Consider the following 16387-nt stretch of genomic DNA (forward strand, 5'->3'; position numbering starts at 1 on the left):
GAAAACAAGAAGACGACAACAAAGAATAAGAACCAGTATTACAAAAAGGATAACGATGGCAACCATCGCACAGAATCTGGAGAGCACCATCAAGCTGAGAGATGGCAATGCAATGCCTCTGTTCGGGCTTGGAGTGTGGAAGGTAAGAAAGAGCTGCAGAGCTTCCCACCCCTGTCTGTCTCTGTCTCTGTCTGTCTGCCTCCTCTGTGTGTGTGTGTGTGTGTGTGTGTGTGTGTGTGTGTGTGTGACTCTCTCTGTGTCTCTACCCCACATTCTTTCTTTGCTACTGGTACTGTAACATTCTCTCGTTATTGTTATGTATAACAGTATTATGAGTGTACTTGTTCATCATTATTTGCAGTACACCTTGTTCATTGACTATACATATGTAATACTCATTTTATTCAATATATTGTGCATGCTTTTCTTCTCGTTTTCTTTCCCGTCCCATTGACTCATGTTCAGCTTATTCTTTAATGTGTGAGTTAAGTTTCATTTCTCTTCGCTCATAAAAAAAATTATGATCTGTACATAAATGTCATCATCGTCATCATCATCAAATCAAATGTTGGCATTATTTCTTCCTCTTTTTCTTCCTTGTTGTGCATACCAGTTCATGAAAGGTTTATTTGAACACAGGCACAATCAGGAGAGAATGGTCGAGCAGAGAATGCGGTCTACTATGCGCTGAAGAATGGCTACAAGATGATTGATACAGCCAACATATATGGGTAAAACTTCTACTCACTCCCTGAGTCTCTCTGTCTCTCAGTCTCTTGAAATGATTTAGATTGTTAATTATTGTTGCATTACTTATATACTGTACATCTGACTACATCTCCTGGGATGGAGTGATTGGAAAGCACGGTGTGGGCCACTGCAACCCAAATGGATTGCTTTTGCTTCAGACCTGTGCAGAGCACGAACTGCTGATAACCAACACAGTTTTCTGCCTCCCTACCCGTAACAGGACGTCATGGATGCACCCTCGCTCAAAGCATTGGCATCTCATCGATTATGTCATCGTCAGGAAAAGGGATAGGCAAGATGTACGTGTAACAAAGACCATGTGCGGCGCCGAGTGTTGGACAGACCATCGCCTTGTAGTCTCGAAGCTGAATATTCGAATCCAACCCAAGAGACGCCCCCAAGGCCAGAAGGCTCCAAAACGGCTCAACATCGCTAAGCTGAAAAGCATCACCATCAAACAGTCCTTTGTGGAGCTGCTGGAAGATCGTCTGGAATCCGCCTCTCTGGACAACCAGAATGTGGAGTCTGACTGGAGGACCCTGCGTGAGCTGATCTATAGTACAGCTTCAGAGACCCTTGGACCCATGACCAGAAAGCACAAAGACTGGTTTGATGAAAACTGTGATGAAATCAAGCAGCTTCTGGATGAGAAACGCCGTCTGCATCAAGCCCACCTGAGCAACCCAAAGTCCACATCAAAAAAGGATGCGTACAATGCCATCCGCAGGACTGTTCAGCAAAAGTTACGCCAGATGCAGGATAAGTGGCTGAGTGACAAAGCTGATGAGATCCAGGGATATGCTGACAGGCATGATATGAAGAGGTTCTATGATGCCTTAAAAGAAGTCTACGGCCCCACATCCTCAGGATCATCCCCCCTCCTCAGTGCAGATGGGAATACCTTGATCACCGAGAAGGAGAACATTCTCGAACGATGGGCTGAGCACTTCAACAGTGTCTTAAATCGCCCTTCCTCCATAAATGATGAAGCCATAGACCGTCTCCCACAAGTCCCCACCAACGAAGCACTGGACGATCCGCCAACACTTCTTGAGACCCAGAAAGCAATCCGTCTGCTATCCAGTGGCAAAGCACCTGGCTCAGACTCCATACCAGCAGAGGTCTACAAGGATGGAGGCACTGTGCTGACTGAGAAGCTTCATCAGCTGTACTCACTCATGTGGAAAGAAGAGACGATCCCCCAGGATTTCAAAGATGCATCTATCATTCACTTGTACAAGCGAAAGGGGAACCGGCAAGCATGTGATAACCATCGGGGCATTTCCTTGCTCTCCATCGCAGGCAAGATACTTGCCAGGATCCTACTAAACCGCCTCACAGCACACCTTGACCAAGGTCATTTGCCTGAGAGCCAATGTGGATTCCGGAAAGAGCGCGGAACCACCGACATGGTGTTTGCTGCAAGGCAGCTGCAAGAGAAATGTCAGGAGCAAAATGCTGATCTGTTCTCCACCTATGTCGACCTCACTAAGGCCTTTGACACCGTGAGTAGAGAGGGACTGTGGAAGATCATGGCCAAGTACGGATGCCCTCGGAAATTTATTTCCTTGGTCAGCCAATTCCATGAAGGCATGCAGGCTCGAGTCCAGGACAATGGCGAAACATCTGCTCCTTTTGCTGTCACAAATGGTGTCAAGCAAGGCTGCGTCCTGGCTCCAACGCTGTTCAGCCTCATGTTCTCTGCAATGCTTACTGATGCCTTCAGAGATGGCGATGTTGGAATCGGCCTAAAGTACCGAACAGATGGCAAGCTGTTTAACCTCGGAAGGCTTCAAGCAAAAACGAAGGTCATGACAGACATCATCAGAGACTTTTTGTTTGCTGATGACTGTGCCCTCAACGCTGGATCTGAAGCTGACATGCAACTCAGCGTCGACAAGTTTGCCACTGCCAGCAGGAACTTCGGCCTTACCATCAGCACGAGGAAAACTGAAGTTCTCCATCAGCCAGCCCCAGGGAAACCCTACGTTGAGCCCAACATCACAGTCAACGGTCAGAGACTCAGTGCGGTGGAGCGGTTCACATACCTTGGCAGCACACTGTCACGAAATGCGACCATCGACGATGAAGTGAATGTCAGGATTGCAAGAGCAAGTGCAACTTTTGGTAGACTCAGGGCAAATGTCTGGAACAGAAGAGGCATTAGTCTTGAGACCAAGCTAAAGGTCTACAGAGCAGTAGTTCTCCCCACACTACTGTACGGCTGCGAAACTTGGACAGTGTACCAACGACATGCCAAGAAGCTGAACCACTTCCACACAACATGCCTCAGGAAGCTACTGAACATCAAGTGGCAAGACAGGACCCCAGACACAGAGGTGCTCGCAAAAGCCACCCTTCCCAGCATCTTCACCATCCTGATGCAGTCCCAGCTTCGCTGGGCTGGACACGTGGCGCGCATGCCAGACCATCGGCTGCCCAAAAGGCTCTTCTATGGCGAGCTGCAACAAGGGAAGAGATCACACGGAGGTCAGAAAAAGCGCTTCAGAGATACTCTGAAAGTCTCTCTGAAAGCGTTTGATATCAACCCTGACTCCTGGGAGGAATCTGCAGTGGACCGTAACAAATGGCGCGCTGCTGTGCACAAAGGCGCCAAGTTGTGCGAGGCCAACAGGACTGCTGCAGCTGTTCAGAAGAGGCAGGCCAGAAAGTCACGGGCAAACAAGCTCCCTGACAATGATATGCCTGTCTTTGTCTGCCCCAACTGTCAGCGAACATTTCGTGCGCAGATTGGACTATTCAGCCATCTGCGCACTCACAGATAGACTCATGAGCATCCTTCCCCCCACCCCACCACCACCCTCCCCCCATCCCCCATCTGGATGACAACGATGGTCATCATCGATCTCTCGATGGACACACCACCACCACATCTGGGTGTGTTTGTCTGTGTTGGTATGGGTCAACGGCCTGATCGATGAATATGTCAATCAGTCAGTCTCTCTGTTTCACTCCACTTTCCAACCAGTGCCTTGTCTTTCCACCTTTGTGACCTTTGTGGTGGAATGTGTGCCAGTCTTTCAGTTGAAACAATGATTAGATAAACTGAGATCCCATGTGCAGTGTGCAAAATTATGACAGTGATAGATTTGTACAAGTATATATGATAAATATTGCTGAATGTTGTGCAGAATAACATATGAAGTCGGTCACAGAGATTGGGCAGAGCAGATACGCTGATGCAGAAATGTATTTATAACAGAGAGTGCTGATTCTGTACTTTAATCAGTGTGAGTCTGGGGGCAAATGGAGAGATTGCAAAAGGGATATATATATATATATATATATATATATATATATATATATATATATATATATATATATATATATATATATATATATATATGACGTGCTCAGACAGCAATGGAAAAAAACCAACAGCAATAAACACACAAGACATTCATATCAAAATATTGCATACTTATCGCCGGTACATTCACTTTAAAATGCTGTAACTGATTATTATTATTATGAAAATGTATGAAAAGACTGGCATCTCATATTGCACATTCATTCTGCGCATTGTCACTTTTTCAGCTTGATACTATTGAAAATAGTTTATTAGCAGAAAATTGAACAGAGTACAACTCGTTCTGCACTAACACACACACACACACACACACACACACACACACACACACACACACACACACAACCAGACACAAATGTGCACACACACAACCAAACACACACACACACACACACACACACACACACACAACCAGACACAAATGTGCACACACACACACACACACACAACCAGACACAAATGTGCACACACACACACACACACACACACATCAATGAAGATGATGACTGAAGATGATAATAATGCTGACGATGTTGATGATACTGACAGGAATCAAGCTGACGTGAGAGAAGGGCTCAAGAAGTCTGGCGTGAAACGTGACGATGTCTTCTTGGTCACCAAGCTGTGGAAGAAAGGATATGAATCCTGCAGGGATGAGTTCTATGACAGTCTCAAGCAGTGAGTGAGATTCTTTCTGTCTCTGTGTCTCCCTCTTTCCTTCATGATTCCTTTCTCTCATTCTCTCTCTCTCATTCTCTCTCTCTCTCTCTCTCTCTCTCTCTCTCTCTCTCTCTCTCTCTCTCTCTCTGAGAAATCTTGCTGTGTACACTTATTACGCTTTACAGTTTAGAGACGAATTTACACAATGAATGAATTAGTATAACTATAAACATGATGAGTACGAACATGCTATGTATTTTTCATCCAGTTATCGGATACTCACGTACAGTACACCTTTTTTTTTTATGTATGTGTGTGTGTGTGTGTGTGTGAAGAGCAATCGAATTGCCCCTTTGTATCCCCCACCCCTTTGTGTATGGGCCGGTGGCCTTCACAATTAAACCTGTGTCAGTGTCAGTGTCTCTCTCTCTCTGAATGCCAGTGTTTCCCACTCTTCTTCCTCCCTCTGTGAATGTCAGCTTTTCGTCTTTCCTTCCTCTCTGAATGTCAGCTTTTCCTCTTTCCTTCCTCTCTGAATGTCGGTCTCACCATCATTTCTATCCTTACTGTCTTGTTTCTGTGTTTCCCACCATTTATTGTCTTCATGCATATCTCCCTTTACTTGTCTGTCATCCCCCTACTCCTAAATGGTGTGAAGGGGCTGAAAATAAAAATAAGATTTCCAAAGAATTGAAGAATACTCTGTGTGTTTGTGCGTGTGTGTGTGTGTGTGTGTGTGTGTGTGTGCACAGACTGGACTGTGGCTACTTGGACCTGTACCTGATCCATTCCCCATCAGACGGCCATGTGCTGGAGTCTTACAAAGCCATGGTGGAGTTTCAGCAGCAGGGACTGGTCAAGTGAGTTCCTGTTTTAAGATTTCTGTGGCTGGTCATTTTAAAAGCTTCATCGTTTCAGTACCTACAGGGGCAAGCTTCGGAAAAAAAATTCACAAGACAGATGTAGGCCACTGCTTGTCTGTTTTGAAACAAAATGACGGTTATTGATACAAACAGCTTTTTTTCTTTAAGTTGGCATTGGGACTATTAGTATTATCTGCCTGTCTGTCTTTCATAATAACATAAGTAATACAGAATTTTATTATAATATGTCACACTTACTCTGGCTTCATGTGTACATGCTAACTCAGGTACAAATACACATGTTCATGTTTGTTCATACATTAAGATTTTGCCAAGATATTCAAAAGTCTTTCTCTTGCTTTGTCTCACTATCTGCTTTTCCTTCTCTCCCTCTCACATGCATGCATACACATGTGCACCCCACACATTCAGTCTTTTCCTACACAGTGAATGGGATTGTGATGTATACATATACGCCAACTGTGCCAGTTTTCATCAAGTAGGATTCTCTTCCACACATTTATGAACTGCCAATGTTTATTACTTCAGTCATATCATAAAGAACATTTTGAATGAATACTATTATTGTATTGATCAGCTGAGATCTGAATGATTCAGCGCTTATAGCTTTTAGAGGCGTTTGATTGGCTAAGAGCAGATTGGGCAAGACAGCTCGTCTTTTCACTGTTAGCCACGCGAAATTTGGCCAAGCAAACAAACAGATAGGCCTAGTTTGCATCAGTTTGATATGGTAAGTATATGTATCACCAAACATGGAGTATAATGCAAACTCCTCCTTTTGAATACTATTATTGTATTGATCAGCTGAGATCTGCAATAGAACAGTCTATATTCAAACATTCTGACCTAATCTACCAAAAAAGTGTAGTACGGTAGTTTTTTTTCTTTCTTTTCTTTATGACTGTTGATTGGATTTTTTTTTTTAATTTCATGAGAGAGAAATAATATCATGAAGTCTTCATTCGGTTGTCAAATAGCCTGATCTGAAATGGTTACAGTGGAGACAGGGAGGAAGACAAAATGACATAAACATATGATAATGATGATAGCAACATTGACATAGTTAGAGAGGAATGTGTGTGTGTGTGTGTGTGTGTGTGTGTGTGTGTGTGTGTGCACATGCATGTTACATGTATATGCATGCTCAGGGAGCCCAGAGTGTAGGGACTGATGGGTGATCAGCCCTGATATGGCCGCTGTTTGCTCGGCTGGGTTATAAGCAACATGATTTGATTTGATTTAGGTGTGTGTGGTTGGGTGATATGCAACAAAGTCCGCTTGTTGCAACCCTGTTACAGCACAGATGATACGCACCAAAGTCCGCTTGTTGCAACCCTGTAACAGCACAGATGATACACACCAAAGTCCGCTTGTTACAACCCTGTTACAGCACAGATGATACACACCAAAGTCTGCTTGTTACAACCCTGTAACAGCACAGATGATACACACCAAAGTCTGCTTGTTACAACCCTGTAACAGCACAGATGATACACACCAAAGTCCGCTTGTTGTAACCCTGTAACAGCACAGATGATACACACCAAAGTCCGCTTGTTGTAACCCTGTAACTGCACACATGATACGCACCAAAGTCCGCTTGTTGCAACGCTGTAACAGCACAGATGATACACACCAAAGTCCGCTTGTTGTAACCCCATAACAGCACAGATGATACACACCAAAGTCCGCTTGTTGCAACCCTGTAACAGCACAGATGATACACACCAAAGTCCGCTTGTTGTAACCCTGTAACAGCACAGATGATACACACCAAAGTCTGCTTATTGCAACTTTGTAACAGCACAGATGATACACACCAAAGTCCGCTTGTTGTAACCCCATAACTGCACACATGATACACACCAAAGTCCGCTTGTTGCAACGCTGTAACAGCACAGGTGATACACACCAAAGTCTGCTTGTTGTAACCCCATAACTGCACACATGATACACACCAAAGTCTGCTTGTTGCAACGCTGTAACAGCACAGATGATACACACCAAAGTCAGCTTGTTGCAACGCTGTTACAGCACAGATAATACGCACCAAAGTCCGCTTGTTGTAACCCCATAACTGCACACATGGTACGCACCAAAGTCCGCTTGTTGTAACCCTGTAACAGCACAGATGATACACACCAAAGTCCGCTTGTTGCAACCCTGTAACAGCACAGATGATACGCACCAAAGTCCGCTTGTTGTAACCCCATAACTGCACACATGGTATGCACCAAAGTCCGCTTGTTACAACGCTGTAACAGCACAGGTGATACGCACAGAAGTCCGCTTATTGTAACCCCATAACTGCACACATGATACACACCAAAGTCTGCTTGTTACAACCCTGTTACAGCACAGATGATATGCACCAATGTCTGCTTGTTACAACCCTGTTACAGCACAGATGATATGCACCAAAGTCTGCTTGTTACAACCCTGTAACAGCACAGATGATACGCACCAAAGTCTGCTTGTTACAACGCTGTAACAGCACAGATGATATGCACCAGTGTCTGCTTGTTACAACCCTGTTACAGCACAGATGATATGCACCAGTGTCTGCTTGTTGCACCATTCTGTCAATTTTGCCCAAACTATGACTTTGCTTTTTCCCTCCAGATCCATTGGTGTGTCCAACTTTGATGTGGATCACCTGGAACACATGAAGGCAGCAGGGGTGCCCATGCCTGCAGTGAACCAAGTGGAACTTCACCCCTTCCAGAAGAAACGCGAACTGGTCTCCTACTGCCAGCAGAACAACATTGCCGTCATGGGCTACTCACCTCTCATGAATGGCACGGGAATTACTGACCCTATGTTTGTCAGTTTGGCAGAAAGGTAAGTAATAATAAACTTAGTAAGTCAGTGAGCATGCACAAGTGTTTTATTAGGGTGTGCGCACATCACATGTACACATGAACATGTGGGTTGCATGAATTTTAAACTCTAACAAATGCAGATAAGGTAAGTCGGTGTGTGTACAAGTGTTTTTGTTGGTGTGTGGGTGTCTGTTTTGCAGTATTTTATTAGGGTATGCGCACATCACATGTACACATGAACATGTGGGTTGCATGAATTTTAAACTCTAACAAATGCAGGTAAGGTAAGTCGGTGTGTGTACAAGTGTTTTTGTTGGTGTGTGGGTGTCTGTTTTGCACACACTGTACACTTGGACATGGGGAAACATGGGAATTTTTAAACTCTAATAAACAGACATACTGTACAACTGGAAAGGACATCATCCAGCAGTTTGGTGTGGCAGTGTGATATGTATATTTATGTTTGCAGCAACAATGTCTAATCAGGTAATTTCAAAACCTTTCTTCTAACATCAGGTGTACGGAGAATAATATTTTGTTTGAAAGAGTGTATAACAACTTTACTTTAGATCAAATTACCCTATTGGTTAAAAGGCCTTTATAATTTTAATTGTTTTTTTCTGTCAAATATTATTATAGCATCTGTTTGATCATTTATTAGACAATTTTAAAAAATCTGTAACTGCTGTAAGACAGAAAGAAACAGTGCAAAAATGGCAGATTATCAGATGAACTTTAAAACTTGACTGCATCAGTGCATGGTATACGTATCCAATCATGTCACTGATGTTACCAATTGAAAAGACATGGAGAAAGATTAGTTCAGCATTTTTACGACGCAGTTATGTGCATGTTTGTCACATCTCCATGGATGGTAAGGAACATTAGTTGAATAAATGATGGGCGCAATAGCCAAGTGGTTATAGGGTTGGACTTTCAATCTGAGGGTCCAGGGTTTGAATCTCGGTAACGGCGCTTGGTAGGTAAAGGATGGAGATTTTTCCAGTCTTCCAGATCAACATATGTGTAGACCTGTTTGTGCCTGAACCCCCTTTGTGTGTATACGCAAGCAGAAGATCAAATATGCAGGTTAAAGTTCCTGTTATTCATGTCAGCGTTTGGTGGGTTATGGAAACAGGAACATACCCAGCATGCACACCCCCAAAAATGGAGTATGGCTTCCTATATGGGACCGTCATACACTTAAAAGTCCACTCGTGTGTACATATGAGTGACCATGGGAGTTGCAGCCCATGAACAAAGAAAGAGAGAAGAAGACTTTGAATAAATAATCATATTTTTTAAATTGTTTTCATTGTAAAAAAAACAACAACAACAAAAAAAAACCCCGAAACAAGAATGTTTGTTTTTAAAGTGGATCAGGAAGTGTGTCCTATTCAGTTCATATATATATTTTCAATTGTTTTTATTGTAAAAACAAAAACAAAAAAAAACCTCAAAAGAAACAAAAATGTTTGTTTTTAAAGTGGATCAGGATGCATGCCCTATTCAGTTCTAATTTTCTGTTACTATCTTTTTGGTGAACAAAGATCTACATTTTTCCTGGAATTGTCACTGCAACATCTCTAGGATCTGACCTAAGATTCATTCTGTTATCATATAATGTCGTTCACTGCTGTTTACTGTTGCTGTTCTTATCATTGTTGTTCTTGTTGTTACCATCATATTAAAGATTAAAACCACTGTGAACAGAATCACAATTGGTCATCATATTCAGCCATTCAAAGTTACACTTTTCAAGGGGCAGGAGGACTATGGTTTGTCATTGTTGAAGGGGGTAGTTATCATAAACCATTGTTGAAAGGGGTAACTGAAACTGAAAAATGTTTTAATGCCATTGACATTACAGTCCCATTGGCATGGGACACATCAGAATAATCGTTTAACACATACAAACCAAATAGCATGAATATAATATGTATCAAAGTCGCAACAACAAACCTGCTGCAAGACAATAGAAAACACTTATGTCGAAAACGGCTATACCCACGTTCGACAAACTCATGGCGTGATCAACCTAAAAGAAAAGTAAACCTATACATATTCAGTTAATTTGCACTTTCTCCATGCATATTTGTTGAAAGGGGTAGTTATCATGTATGATTTCATGTGTGGGCAGACTGAAGAAGACCGTGGCCCAGACTCTGATTCGCTACAGTGTACAGATGGGTTACATCACCATCCCCAAGACTGTCACAGAGGCACGGATCATAGAGAATGCCCAGGTCTTCGACTGGTCCATCCCGGATGAAGACATGGCCGCTTTGGTATGGAAATCGGCATCTGTCATTCGATATTCATGCACACGCAGACACAGGCACAGACACATATACCTATGCACACACTCCGCCCTTTCACACCAATAAATATGCATCTTTATGTTAAACCCAGAGGCTGAAAATAATTGATCAGTCTGTCAGTTCTTCCAGTGTTGGCAGTGCTGCCACTGTTGCTGCTTCAGACTTGCTGAACACTCAGCTGCCATAGCATATACTGTTTGGCACCACATGCACACATAAACATGGAACTGACTCAGGGGCAGACACTGAAAATTAATATTCCAAGAATATGAAAAATGTCATCTTCTTCTTTTTTTTAAATGCACTTGCTGAAATAATTCTGCAGAATTACTGGGTATTCTAACATAGACGGTTCCCTTTGGACTGCTGGTACTGGGATGGCGGCAGGTTGAATCTCTGTGTGGCTGGGTTTGGGGGATTCAAGATTTGCAGAACATGGGTGAATGAATTGACGAGTGAAAAATACCAACGACAAATTACTTACTATGCCTATGAATGAAACCGAGGTTTTTCACCTGAACGTGACTAAGCTTTGTACCAACACATGCAGGTGTAGTTGTCTGCGTTCATCTATTTTTCTTTGGTTTTAAGTCTCACTCTTACAGATTTTGAAAAAGTTCCAGCCCCCACCTTCCCTTTTTTCTTTTTTTTTTTTTTTTTTGCTGCTACTTCTGCACACGCACCAGGTCAGTGGCACTACCCCCCATGTTACTCATCCCAAGTCCTACATACACAGCCACACACAGGATCAGTGGCACTACCCCCATGTTACTCATCCCAAGTCCTACATACACAGCCACACACAGGATTAGTGGCACTACCCCCCATGTTACTCAACCCAAGTCCTACATACACAGCCACACACAGGATCAGTGGCACTCCCCATGTTACTCATCCCAAGTCCTACATACACGGCCACACACAGGTTACTCATCCCAAGTCCTACATACACTTCACACACGGATCAGTGGCACTACCCCCCATGTTACTCATCCCAAGTCCTACATACACAGCCACACACAGGATTAGTGTCAACTACCCCCATGTTACTCATCTCAAGTCCTACATACACTTCACACACAGATCTAGTGGCAACTACCCCCCAATGTTTACTCATCCCCAAGTCCCTACATACACAGGCCACACACAGGCTTCAGTGGCACCTCCACCCCCAATGTTACCTCAATCCCAAGTCCTACATACACTTCACACACAGGGATCAGTGGGCATTACCCCCAATGTTACTCATCCCAAGTCCTACATACACAGCCACACACAGGATTAGTGGCACTACCCCCCATTGTTACTCCATCCCAAGCCTACATACACAGCCACACACAGGATCAGTGGCACTACCCCCATGTTACTCATCCCAAGTCCTACATACACAGCCACACACAGGATCAGTGGCACTACCCCCCATGTTACTCATCCCAAGTCCTACATACACAGCCACACACAGGATTAGTGGCACTACCCCCCATGTTACTCATCCCAAGTCCTACATACACAGCCACACACAGGATCAGTGGCACTACCCCCATGTTACTCATCCCAAGTCCTACATACACGGCCACACATAGGATTTATCTGCTGCTGTCCCAGAACCGGCAGTCAGCAAGGAACGAGATACTCTGTTTTGTTATATGTTTTTGTTTTTGCTTGCTTGCATGTTCATTTATATTATGATTTATCCTGTTGCAGAACACCTTGCCAGAGAAATCCTTTGCATGGAACGCAATTGCAAGCCCATGGAAAGGATAGTGACAGCCCATGGAGGAAGAAAGAAAGAAAAAAAAGACAAAAACCCACCGTGCCATAATTCAGACTGTGAAATTGAACTGATGCTTGTTCTCAAATATTCCGGTGCTTACTTTCCACCACCAACCCCAAAACACCTTCCACACCCCTACTCCTGCTTTGCTTATGTACCCAGCTCCACACCACCCCACCCCCTGCACTGCTTCTCCCTCCCTGTATTGCTTACTTCCCCCTCTGCCTCCTTGCATTGTTTCCTGCCCCTTCCTCTCCCCTCCGTTAATTCTCTCCCCTACATTGATCTTATACCAAGAAAGTTGAGTTTCATTCCCACTACCTCACAGGTTTGGTCATAGTCTTGACTGAGCTTGGGGCATTGTTTAACAGTGCTTCCAGTGTCTTGGACCTGGCAATGGCATGTACCATTCTGCTGGATGATTTATCCTTTAAGAAGCCTTTCGGGACATAGACAGCAATAATGAATGTGGAGAAGAAAAAAAAAAGTTATCCAAAGAATGTCCTGTTTGTCAGTTTTTCTTCTGCAAAGTTAAGAGTTTCTGACCAAGCCAGCAGACACTTGATTTGAGATGATGTGGTTGTTGAGGCTGCAGCATTGACTGTTGGAATTTGTTAGTATTTATTGATTGTCATTAGTTTTTGACTTGGTGTCGGTTTTCAAAAGTGTTCTTCATATTTTTTTCTCATCCATGCTCTTCTGTTTTCAGCCTTTTGAAATTTGTTCCTGGCTGATGTGTGTGATAGACTGTGTACACATGTCTGATGTGTTTGTATGTTATTTATTTATTTATTTATTAAGACTTCTTGCTATAGCGCATATTCTTGAAGCTCTATGCACTTTACAATAGCACTAAAAACATTCACTCAAACATATGCATATAATTTGAAACATAGGTGAGAGAGAACAATTAAAATAGGTCATGTCAGTTGATTAAATCAAGAAATGCAACAGGTATAAAAATGGTAACAACGACAACAACAAAAGTAGACAATTGAAATTGAAAGAACACAAGCACGTATACGCATGCATATATACGTAGGTAGATACATACATACATACCTACATACAAACACACAAAACACACAACGTGCGCACACACATACACGCACCCGCACGCACACATGCACCAACGAACACGAGCTGCATACCCAAACACATTACTCACGCACTCACTCAGTGACACACACACACATACACGCACCTACAGGCACAATACACACACGAACACAGATCAACAATCAAATAATGCAAACTACTGCACTATGTGAACAATAAAGCATGTTTTTTCCTCATTGTGTGCATGTCTTGTGCTTTCCTCAGTATGAGTTGGTGATGAGTTGTAACTACATTTCTTGCAGCACTTTGAGGGATTGTTATTTATCTGTTCTTTGTTCAGTATGTGTACTTTCTGTGCTTTGGGCATTCTGTATAATGATGAAAATATGTCAGTTTACATGACTTTACTTTAGTGTACTTTGATATATTCCAGCCTCAGATTTCATGATTTTTCTAGTCTTGATAACCATAAAGGTTAAAGAAAGTAACTTTGACCAGAATGGTCTCTGAAAGATCAGGGCAGCCATTTTTTTTTACTTTTTTTAATTTTTTAAAAACATTTTTTTTTTACAAACAACTAGCAGACTCATGTCATAGTTGAAAGTATTAAATTTCAGGTAAGTTCATAACATATCAAGGAAAACAGGAAAATTGTTTATCTGTGACAAATATAGATTTATTGTATCCTAGTCACTTTGCTAATAGGCGGTTCTATGCATTTTACAGATAACATTTTTCGCTTTTCTGTTGTTGTTTTTTAATTTTATTTTTTTTAATTTTCTTATGTTCATTCTCAGTGTAACAAATATCCACTTACAATGGTAGTGTTGAAACCTTTACGACTTTCTGCTTTGGACAGACCTTTTGATTTGTGTTCCCAGTTTGAATGTAAAGTTAATAATCAGAACAAGTTGCTCACTACATCTGTGTGTTAGGATTCAATGTATATGAATGGATGCATGAAAGAACTGGTCCATTATTTAGAATTATAGTGCTAAAAAAAGAAAGAGCGCTGCAGAAAGAGTATCATCAAGTTGTTTTATTCCACTTCACATTGTGTATTGTCCGACCACCACAGAGGCCATAACAGAGCTGAAAACACACCAACAATAAAACCATCCCTAAGCCAGTTCCAAGTGTGTGCGTGAGAGAGAGAGAGAGTGAGTGTGTGTGTGTGATTGAGGGGTGGGGTGGAGGAAGGGGAGTGGTGGGAAGAGCAATAGCCAAGTGGTTTAAGCATTTGACTTTCAATCTGAGGGTCCAGGGTTCGAATCTTGGTAACGGCGCCTGGTGGGTGAAGGGTGGAGATTTTTCTGATCTCCCAGGTCAACATATGCGCAGACCTGCTAGTGCCTCGTGCTAGTGCCTCGTGTGTATACGCATGCAGAAGATCAAATACGTCTGTAACCCCTGTCAGTGTTCGGTGGCTTATGGAGACACGAAAATACCCAGCATGCATGAACCACGACAGAGTCATCGGCAAGTCGATGTTGGTCGTGTAACGGAAAGGGAAGAGAGAAGAGGGTGAGGGAATGTGTGTTGGAGGGTGTCAGTCTCTTGCCGTAAAAAATGTTGTTTTTGTTGTTCTCCGCATTATTCTTCGCAGTTGTTGATGGGCTGCGATCCTCACGTTGAATTGTTTCCGTGTGTAGGCTTTTTCCGTGTTGAGCCACTTTGACATAGGGAGAGACAACTAAGGGAGAATGAATGAATGGTGTAGTCATTATAGGCCATGGCCCCTGAACTGATCGAAGGGGATCAACATTATACATAAATGTAGGTACACAGGTACGTAGAGAATGAGAGAGAGAGAGTGGACACAGGTATATAGAGACAGGGAGAGAGAGTGAACAGAGAGAGAACTCGGAACACAAAACGTTCTATTCAAGGATCAAGATTTTAGGTATAGTGTATTCTTCCAATCTGTTCTTCAGAAAGAGATAGAGAAAGGGAGGTGGGGGGGAGCAATTATGCCGTCTTATGAATGTGAAAACAATGTCACGAACCCAACAAAAGTTTATCTCTACAGTGAGACACGCTGAAATCAAAACCGAAAGCCCAGAAATGAACCAGAACAAGTTAACACTCCCCCTTTTAAATATAAAGATAAAAAAAAAAAAAAAAATGCCGTTTGATTTCACGCAAGCCTAGAAGGCTTTCACTCCACTTAGAACGTTTGAAACACAGATCAACGTTTTTAAGAGTACGCTTGTCGCTTGTATCATACGCGTCGCTCAATTAAAAAAGAAAAAAAAAGTTGGGGGGGGGGGAGGGGGCAGACCAAAGCGAGTGGGGGACATCTGACATTGCTGGCTGCTTATGGACCAGCTGACGCACAGGGCCAAATCAGGACTGAAGCGAGTAGGTGAGTAAGTGGTGGATGGGCAGATAAAGTGGGGTTTGAACACATCACGTCCTGTGGTAATCCATGTGCAGGGCAACAATCGACAATTGATGGATTGATGCTGGTTCTCGCTGCGGATAATGCTGCTCAGGCTTGTATTGAGAATCGTTGTGTCACCATCTAGAGGTCACTCACTGCTCCAGTCAGACACCAGCAGTTTCAGTTCCACGAAGGGGCGTAACTGCGTTCGGACAAGTCCATATAACCTACACCAATCTTCCAAGTAGATTCCTGACCAGCAGCTTAATCCAACACACTTTATCAGGTCCTGAGTGCATGTGTGTGTATGTATGATATGTGTGTGTGTGTGTGTGTGTGTGTGTGTGCCTATCAGAGTGGATTTCTTCCACTGATGTTTTCCCAGAGGACAATATTTATGTTG

The 16387-nt window shown here is 43.0% G+C and overlaps 1 protein-coding gene across 2 annotated transcripts in view; it reads left to right on the top strand.

The window, feature by feature from the left end:
- LOC143293141 (glyoxal reductase-like) overlaps nt 1-14730 on the top strand; it is a 17498-nt gene extending 2768 nt beyond the window's left edge. For both annotated transcript variants that reach the window (XM_076604056.1, XM_076604057.1), the window contains exons 2-8: nt 1-142; nt 640-731; nt 4631-4759; nt 5494-5601; nt 8248-8466; nt 10588-10735; nt 12473-14730. The exon at nt 1-142 is cut by the window's left edge and continues 128 nt beyond it. In XM_076604056.1, the coding sequence (XP_076460171.1) occupies nt 56-142; nt 640-731; nt 4631-4759; nt 5494-5601; nt 8248-8466; nt 10588-10735; nt 12473-12532 (843 nt within the window). In that variant the 5' untranslated portion in view covers nt 1-55 and the 3' untranslated portion in view covers nt 12533-14730. The remainder of the gene's footprint in view (nt 143-639; nt 732-4630; nt 4760-5493; nt 5602-8247; nt 8467-10587; nt 10736-12472) is intronic.
- The last annotated feature ends 1657 nt before the right edge of the window (nt 14731-16387 follow it).

The sequence above is a fragment of the Babylonia areolata genome, chromosome 18 (assembly GCF_041734735.1).
Source record: "Babylonia areolata isolate BAREFJ2019XMU chromosome 18, ASM4173473v1, whole genome shotgun sequence".
NCBI lineage: Eukaryota > Metazoa > Mollusca > Gastropoda > Neogastropoda > Buccinidae > Babylonia > Babylonia areolata.